Source organism: Kryptolebias marmoratus, linkage group LG11 (genome assembly GCF_001649575.2).
Source record: "Kryptolebias marmoratus isolate JLee-2015 linkage group LG11, ASM164957v2, whole genome shotgun sequence".
Taxonomy (NCBI): Eukaryota; Metazoa; Chordata; class Actinopteri; order Cyprinodontiformes; family Rivulidae; genus Kryptolebias; species Kryptolebias marmoratus.
The window spans coordinates 27,097,927-27,107,066 of record NC_051440.1 but is presented as its reverse complement, the minus strand read 5'-3'; the positions used below and the strand labels follow the sequence as shown (position 1 = coordinate 27,107,066).

At 46.1% G+C, this 9,140-nt stretch overlaps 1 protein-coding gene across 1 annotated transcript; it reads right to left on the bottom strand.

Annotated features, from left to right (window-relative positions):
- Positions 1 to 216: 216 nt before the first annotated feature.
- On the bottom strand, positions 217 to 8,904 carry LOC108248178 (fibroblast growth factor receptor substrate 2). The gene is made up of 7 exons (XM_017436784.3): positions 8,493 to 8,904; positions 5,446 to 5,517; positions 5,272 to 5,363; positions 3,561 to 3,747; positions 2,633 to 2,767; positions 1,591 to 1,754; positions 217 to 1,497 (listed from the first exon to the last, which is right to left on the bottom strand). Exons 3-7 carry the CDS (start codon positions 5,335 to 5,337, stop codon positions 451 to 453), a joined length of 1,599 nt encoding a protein of 532 aa, XP_017292273.1. The 5' UTR covers positions 5,338 to 5,363; positions 5,446 to 5,517; positions 8,493 to 8,904; the 3' UTR covers positions 217 to 450.
- Between the last annotated feature and the right edge of the window lie 236 nt (positions 8,905 to 9,140).

Below are 9,140 nucleotides of genomic sequence, written 5' to 3'. Positions count from 1 at the left end.
GTGTGTGAGGACGATGGCGGCTGTAACTTCCTGTGTGTGAGGGTGATGGTGGCTGTAACTTCCTGTGTGTGAGGACGATGGCGGCTGTAACTTCCTGTGTGTGAGGGTGATGGTGGCTGTAACTTCCTGTGTGTGAGGGTGATGGTGGCTTTAACTTCCTGTGTGTGAGGGTGATGATGTGGCGGCGTGCTCAGTGAGGAGGCGGGGCTCTGGGCAGTGAATATCAATAGAAGCGAACCTTTATTGTGTTGTCTTACAGCAGCACAGTGACTCGTACAAAAAGATAAATGGAATGTTGTTCAGTAATACTGACGTGTACCATATAAGGAAAGCAGTCTGTGACATCATCACCATCAGAGGTATTACATAGTACCAGTTCACCTGCACAGGTGAGACCACAGGAAGACACTTCTCCTGTCTGATTGGAGTTCGTGCACAGCTCTGTGCACATCACGCCGCGCTCTTGCTCGGCAGCTCTGTGCTGTTATGTCTAGTCTTACGCGACGTGCCGTCGTCACGCGGCCGCGCTTTCTGCAGGTTGGACATAGCTGCGGTGCGCTCAATGTCAATGAGGGCGTACGGCTCGGTGCGCCGCGTGGGCGTGGTTGGAGGCAGCGGGGATGTTGGCGTGCGAGGCGTGTGGGGGTTGCTACCGTCCGATGCCCCCTTGTTCCCGCTGCCTCTGTCCATCTCCACTTCAATGTAGTTGAGAATTTTGGGCGGCTCTGCACCGCCCGGTAGCGGCGGCCGGCGGAAGTCAAAGTTAAAGATGGTGGGTCCATCGGTGCGGCGGCGGGCCGTGTCGGGCCGATGCGCGCTCAGAGGCGCCGACACGTTCTCTGTGTTGACGTAGTTGTGCGAGGGCTCGCACAGCGAAGCGGTCAGTGAGTGGCAGTAGGAGTGGTGCAGCAGGGTGTAGGAGGCGTGGATGTCGAAGCCATTAAGCGACGGCGTCTTCAGGCCATCGTCGGCGCTCTCTTCCTCCTCGCCGCTCGGTTTCCTCGCCTCCCACACTGGTGGAAGCACCGGCAGGTTTTCATAGTCCAGCAGGGCGGTGCGCCGCTGGGCCGAGTTGTTGACATTCTGCACGTCGGGGGTGAGGGGGGGCGGGCGGCTGCGGCGGGGAGCTGTGGATGGATTGGAGGAGGAGTTGTTGGAGTGTGTGGGCGGCAGCTCGGCAGCGGCGGGAGTCTGGGCGGGGCTGTCAGTCTCTTGGGGTTCAGCGGCCTCCTGCAGCTCCTGCTGCCTCTTCTTCTCCATCTGCTGCTTCTGAACGGGGGTGGGGCCCAGCACGAAGCGCACCCCTTGAAGCTCCAGCAGCACCTGGGGCTCCGGCTGAGTGGGCGGGGCCTGAGGCTCCACGCGGGCCCTGGGAGGTGGCGGAGGCGTGGGAGGATTCTGGGCCTGTGGGGAGGCTGGGCTCTCCAAGGGAGTGGTGACGGTGAGCGGGCTGGGCTGGTCCTCCAGGAGACCCGTGGTGTTCACGTAAGTGTGCACCTGAAACACAAACAGCATTCCACAGGTCAGGTGACCAAACGGAGCAGCATCATACGGGTCAGGTGACCGTCAGCTGATGTGCGGCGATCTTACCGCCTCTTCAGCCACCAGCAGCGGGTGCGTAGACTCCTCCCCCACAGATGGCAGGCGGGTGCTGGCCACAGACGGGTGTCGGGTGGATGGGTGGGATGGCGCCTCACCCACCGAGGGCAGTCGACTCACCCCGTTAGGCACTGTGGGTACGGAGTAACCCAGAGCTGCAGACACACAGATACACACCTGAGTGACATCATCAACATGTGACCTCACAGCTTGCTCAGAGTCAGGAGGGGAACCCGCGGCTCATCTGATGGATCCTTTATTGTAAACATTTAACTACTTTAAATGTTTACAGTGAATGCTATATTTTATATCATACATTCCTTCTGGATCAGATGTTTCGATGGACTACCAGCGCCAAAAAATAAAATACATTTCAGGAGGAAAGTGGAAATTCTTTTGACAGGAAAACGTTGCAATGTTGAGGAAAATAAAAAAATAAAAAACTAGTTGTCTCTGCTCCTGAACCCAAATGTTTTGTTAACAGTTCTGGCCCAACTTTACTGGGTCAACTGAAAAACACGCAGTATTTTAGCCGTGGTCTGGTTTATTTCTCCCGCTGCAGCAGAATCCACGAACTTGTTTCAACCCTTCACAATAAAAGTCTCAAACACAGAGATTGACTTCTAAATACCCTCAAACCTTCTGGTGGTCCAGGCTGCATCTTTACTGAAGAACATTAATGTAGGTAAGCTGTTTTTAAAAGCTTTTGATGTTTTTAGAGGTTAGCACTTAGACCTCAAACTGGTTCAAATACTGAGTTATTTCGTAGTTAACCCAGTAAATGTGCCCTCACGACCCTCGGATACAATAATATTAAAAAACAACAAATCCAGTCGGGTTCAGGAGCTTAGAGTTCACTTCCTCCAATTTTTTCTGAATATTGTGATTTAATCTTGACAATAATATCAAAATTAAAGGAAACAAAAAAAGTTTCTCCCCCTGAGTGGTCCTAACACCCCCCCCCACACACCTGTGAACCTACAGGATAGGCCTTCACCTGAACCTGAATAACCCCGCTCAGCTGACTGCGTACCTGCAGGAGTGAGCGCCCCCTGCTGGTTGGGGTCCTGAACTGCCTCTTCCACCACGTTGATGCTGTGACTCTGCATCACTTCCTGCAGCATGTTGAATAACTCTTCAGCTCGGGAACATTTAAAGGCAAAAATACCTAAAAAAAAAAAACACAAAATGAGAACAATTACACAAAGATAAAAACACCCAGGAGACAACAACACGACAACATTCACACCACAGACAAACCAGTGGAGGAGAGAGGAGGCGGAGTTTCATCGTGTTTGATCACCTGACAGGAAATCACTGTAGACGTGTGACTGGACATCTATTTACCTCCCTTTATTTACTCAAACTGGCCTCTGCAGGATGGCTGTTTATTTCTCCGTTACATCATTAATACAATATTTCCCATCTTTAGTTGCCTCGGATTGGTCAACAAGAACCACCACAGAGGAAGAGCTGTGACCTAACGAGGTCGTTAATCTGCTCTGAGCCGGCGTGGAGGAGGGAGAACATGTAAACAACAGGAAAACACACAAGGAACACAACACGAACACACTTATTGATCCCTGTGTACTCACAGCTGATCTCCCCCAACCACCTGAGACTTACCGACCCCCTCCTAACCCCGAGCAGCTGACAGTCCTGACAGCGTGCACGAGAAACATCACAGACAGTGAAGCTTTAACCAGGTTTTCCTGTTCATTTCTCTCCGTGCAAACATGAATGAAGCGGTGATCACCTGTGTTACAGAGTCTGTTTATGCTGATAAATCAGGTCCAAACAGATCTGAGATCCAGAGTTACCTGAGCCATGTCAGCTTCTAACAGAAATCTGACAGAGGAGTTTTCAGATCCTGAATCAAACTACGAGCCTCTTCCTTCTCCGGCAGGTGTGTTCTGATTGGTTACCCTGACAGGTGTGCAGCAGGTAGCTCGGACTCGTACCTTGGCCCGTCTGGCAGTGGCGGCCGCACTCGAACGAAAAGAGGTTGGAGTCATAGCCGTAGCGGCGAATGCAGACGTGGGTCCACCTGATGATGCTGCGGTGCAGGGTGTAGAGGACGAGCTCGGTTTCGGTCACCTCCATCACGCCGGAGCTCAGCTCGTTCCCATCGTCGTCCACATTGATCACCTGACGGCAGACACACAAAGAAAGGGCTGAGACGAGCGCACGCTTCCTGTCAGCAGGTAGAGTTGCCACTGAGCATGCTCACTGAGCATCACATGGTTTAACACGATAAAACATGACGCAGAAGATTTTTAAATTCCTTTAAAGATCTGAAACTCACCTGTGCAACTAATACATTATAACTTTGATTTTGTCTTTAAAACCATCACAAAACCAATTTTATCAACAACAAAGTTATTAATAATATAATTATTACTGTCATCTCTTGGCCTCCAGTTCTAAAGTAAAGAACCTCGATGTTATTTTGTCTTTTAACCCCCAATAAAAATGTTACCAGGACTGCTTTCCTCCACCTGAACAATATCACTAAAATCAGAAACATCTCGTTTAAAAACTGCTCCATGCATTTATCACATCTAGGCTGGACTGTTTTAACTCTTTATTATCTGGATGTCCAAAAACTCTTTAAAAAGTCCTCAACTGAGTTCTGATGGGAGTCAGGAGGAGAGATTTCTGCAGCTTCTCTCCATCGGCTCAGAAGTCGATGGACTCAAATCAGCCCAAACGTTTTTGTCAATTCTGTGATTCAAAGTTAAAATTTTCATTTTTTTTCTCACAACTGTTGTTGGATTTCTCGTCCCCGCCCGGCCCAGCCCAGTGAGATCCAGGCTGAGATCAGAAACTCGCTGACGAGGCGTCCAACCTCAGCGTCCTGCCCGAGTCTGTCCCGAGTCTCAGCTGCCTCCTCATTAAAGCTGAGTGACCTTTGACCTCCAGGGGGTCAAACTCATTTAAAGGAGCTACATCAAAATATTCTCATCAGTCAGAACAAACAGAATGCACTGTTTGGTTTTGTTTTTTAAAATTATTTTTACTGATTTTTAATGAAAATATCCCATCCAAACAACCACATTAACCTTAATGAAAAGTTCTCACACAGGCAGTAAACATCTTAGAGTTCAACTCAAACGGATTAACAAGCGGTTCTAATTTAATTTCCTCACCGCTGCCACACAAACAGCTGAAGGTGGTGCAGACATCTTCTAGAAAAGTTTCAACAGTCGGGTTTTTATTGGGCCATGAGACAATCTTCAACTCGGCAAGAAATCTGACATTTGGTCTCATTACGGAAAGGTTTCCATCGTACAGCAAACACCAGAGTTCGATAGAAGTCAGCGAACACTGAGCAGGCCAAACGGATCTAAGATTCTCCTAGAAAACTCTAAACTTTAAATGATTTAACCCTAAACATATTTAATCCAAGCTGATTGTAACTTACATCCACCTAACGTAGCGTGAACACAGCGAACACGGAGCAGGACGCGCTCACCTGGACTGAAGGAAGAACCGAATCAAATCAAAGTTTTTAAGTTCATTGATGCACAGTTTTGGTTTTAGATCTAAACCCGTTTCATAAACACCGTGAAGTCTCATCTTTGTGGCCATACGACTGAACGGTCCTGTAAGAAAGCATTAGTCAGAGAGGGTGTGGGCGGGGCTTACGGGCAGGTAGAGGCAGGAACTCACCTTGAATTTACTCGGATGATTATCTGGAACTGAATCTTTCTCTGGACAGCTTAAGCAGCTACCCATGGCTTCTTCAGAGCACCATCTGACGTCTGGAGGAGCAAAGGAAACAGTCAGTGACGAGCGCCAGCACCCCGTGATGTCACGCAGGTGGGCCTCCGCAGGTGGACTCACCTAGATCCGGCCTCCAGCAGCTCTGCTTCCATCCTCAGAGCTTCAGTGGGTCTGCAGGAAGGAACTGCAGCTCTGCAGGTGAAATCATGGATGTTAGTAAAAACGCTGACACGTCACCTGATCCCGTTCTTTCTTTCTAAACCTAAAGAGAGCAGCGCGTGTTGATTAATGCTGGCCCCGCCGCCGGGTCTAGAAGCTCCGCCCAGTCGCAGTTTTCATCGACAATGTCTCATCTCACCCAATAAAAACTAACATAGAAAGACTAAAACTATGATGAAAAGTATTGATATTGTTAAAAAATCTGATGGTGAGCTCCAAGCTGGACGAGTTGGACCGGTCCCATCAGAACCTCTGAGCAGAACCTTTAAGACCGTTTCTGTCCACTCGTCTATGAATTTTATTCTGTTTTAGTTCACCTGCAGTTCTTTTAGTTTACCTTTAGTACAACACTTCGGTCAACGAGGGTTTCTTTTTTAAACTGTGATTAATTAAATGATTTTAACTAAAGGGAACAAAGAAAAAAGAAGAGATATTTTACATTTAAAGACAAAAAACTGACAATTTAAAGAACATCGTCGTTCAAATTTACAGCCTGATTACAAAAACAAAAGTCTCTTTTAGCAAGAAAAGCTGAATATCTGTCACTAAATCCCTTCTGTCAGGACTGCTGCATGATGGGACTTGTTGTTTGTTAAAACACCTGAAATCACACAAAACTACAAACAGAACGGATTAATAAAAAACAAGCAGACGGATAAAGCAACAAATGGACAAAATCTGGACATATTTAAGACTTATTTGAACTTCGTGGAGGTGAAAACACGTCCCGACGCAAAGCGAACGTTACTTCCTGAAGTACTGACGTGTTTTTACAACGAGAAGGAAATTAACTTCAGTTTGATTTAAACAAACCCTTTTAATAGTCTCTCTCAGGAGACTTCAGACGACGGGCAGAACTTAAAGAGCTGCAGCTCACAGATTGATCAATAACTAATCAATAACCCTGATCAGGAGGAGGACGCTTCACCGTGACAGGAAACACGAGCGTCTAATCACCCGACTGTTTTAATTCAGAAACTGATGGGTGGAAATCAGTTTATCGCTGCTAATGTCACAATAATTTACATTAACTTCATGTTTTCTAATATCCTGCAGCTCTAGTTTCATTCTGAATGAAGCAGGAACTGATCTGATATTTTAGTTATTTTCTAATTAATACTTTCAGGATTTAAATAAACTCATAATTAATCAACATTCAGTGACATCCAAACATCAGAAAACTGTTTTATTATTTCTGCTCAGTGTTTCTCGGCTAGTTTGATTTGAACGTATCCTCAGATTCTGAAGATCTTTCTGTTTATTTTTATTTTTTTGCTGGACATGAGTTACTCTAATCTCAGAAACTGAAATAAACCTCAGCATATCTGAGCATCATGTCTTTAAAACAGAGATTTCAGCTCTTTAGGAGAAACTTTGTTGGAGCTAAAATCTCATTTTCTGTCATTTTCACTGATTTAACTGAATAAATGAGCAGAAACTGCTGCTGGGAACAAAAAGACTAGTTTTATTTTATTTAAAATCATTTTTAGCTGAACTGTTACTGAGTTTTTAACCAGTTTTTAACTTTTAAATCCAAAACTCTTCTATAAATTCATGGCACATTCAGATTTTTTTCCTGTTTTAGAAAAATGGACGAGGAATCATCTGATTTCCCTGAAACCATCCAGAACCAGGAAACCCTGAAATCAAACTCCAGACTTTTCTGTCTCCGGCTCATCCCTTGAGTTTAGGATCTGTTTAATGGCTGAGCGCTCCACAGGTCAGAGGTCAGAGGAGTGAAAATGAAAGAAAGAAGGAAGTCTGGAGACAACTTTCAAAGATTACAGGAACCTCTGGATTATTGGGGGAGAATATAAGGAATTAAGCTGTTTTTACACAGAACTTGTTCTCAAATCAAACAGGTTCCTCTGGTCCACAGGTTTAATTAGCTCCTCACAGGGATTTGGGTTCATTTGACTGATTTTAACATCGCCCCTCGTCTTTTATATCAACATCGTTTTCGTTCTCGTTAGGAATGAAAGAACACGAGTTTGTTTTTTTAAATTTCATCTTGTTTTAATTGTCTCGACCTCCTGGAAGAAACAAATTACTGAAAGCTTTGAATGAATGAACGGAACACGCCGGACTTGTTAAAGCCGGTTTCTCTTCTTGTTCCAGCAGATTATAATCTCAGGTAATCCTGTATTCTTCGCTGATTGGAGCTCGTTTATTTATTTTCAACAAGGATTAAAAACTAAATCTTCTGAAACTGGTAACCAGCAGATATAAATTAATATTTCCGACCTTTATTTGTTTTTAGGTCTCTAAACCCTGAACACTTGATAAGACTCCTCATTAAATCACTAATTGTTCAACCAATTAGTTTAAAAACTAGCAGAGGCCTGGTTTATTGAGACAGGGTTTAACTAGTTTTAGTTTTTAGGATGTAGTTTGGTTTTCATGGCTGTTCCACCTCTCAGGTTTTATCCTCATTTCTGCTGTGAAGCACTTTGTAGTTTGTAGGTGTACTCACTACTAATCCTGGGATAAAAATAAGATTTAACCTGAAAACCTGTCAGATTTTCAGTCCTGAGCCTCACAACCAGGTAGATGTAAACCACCTGCTGTGACGTCACAACCACTCATTCTATTACTAATTAATCAATCATCTGACAGGTTTGATCCATGAGTGAAACTAAACATTAACCCTTTTCCTCTGCGCGTCTGCTCCCTTAACTAACCAGGTAAACTAGCTAACTAACCTGTGTTAACCACATGTAAGCCCGCAGACTGGGCTGGTTTAGTTTGCGGGGTTCGGGTCACGCAGCAGCTGCGGTGTGAAACTTTTCAGTGTGATGTTGCTAACTGCAGCTAGTTAGCAGCAGCTCGTTAGCAGCAGCTCGTTAGCAGCAGCTAACGCGGATCGGAGCTCTACCTCCGCGGCTACGAGCAGCGCTCCGCCCGCCACCTTTCCCCACAAACCCGCGGCTCCATCAGCCCAGACTCACCAGGCTCGGTCGGCGCGTTGACTCCTTCTACCATCCGAACGTTTGGGGCATCCAGCAGGCGAAGGAGCGGCTCGGATCAGTCCGTAACTCCAGGCGTTCAGCTATCGTTAGCGACTGCTACAGCAGCAGATCCTCCATGTTTCCTCTGCGCTGCTGGAGCGCCAAAAAAACAATCACAACTTCTTCAAAACGCTCCTAAAGCCGCTCTTTACCGAAAATAAACGGTCCGAACCGATTAGAATCCATCTGCAGTCCTCCGTGGTTCACTGGAAGCCCCGAAGTTCCGTCCAAAAGCACTTTTTCTGGGTGAAAACAAAGTTTTGTTCGCTCGCTGGCTGTCGGGCTAAAAATCACTGCGAGCTGCTACCGCAACTTCCGACACTTCAGCCTCCGCACTGCGCATGCGCGGCGGGCAGAGCGAGGCTCGGGACGGGACACACAAAAAAGACACACAACACAACAACAACACACAACAACAAAACAGACATACAACAACACAAAACACACACAACAGACACACAACAACACATTAACAAAGACACAAAACACACACAACAACACATTAACACATACAACAACAACACACAAAACAGACACACAACAACACATTAACACATACACACAACAACAACACACAAAGCAGACACA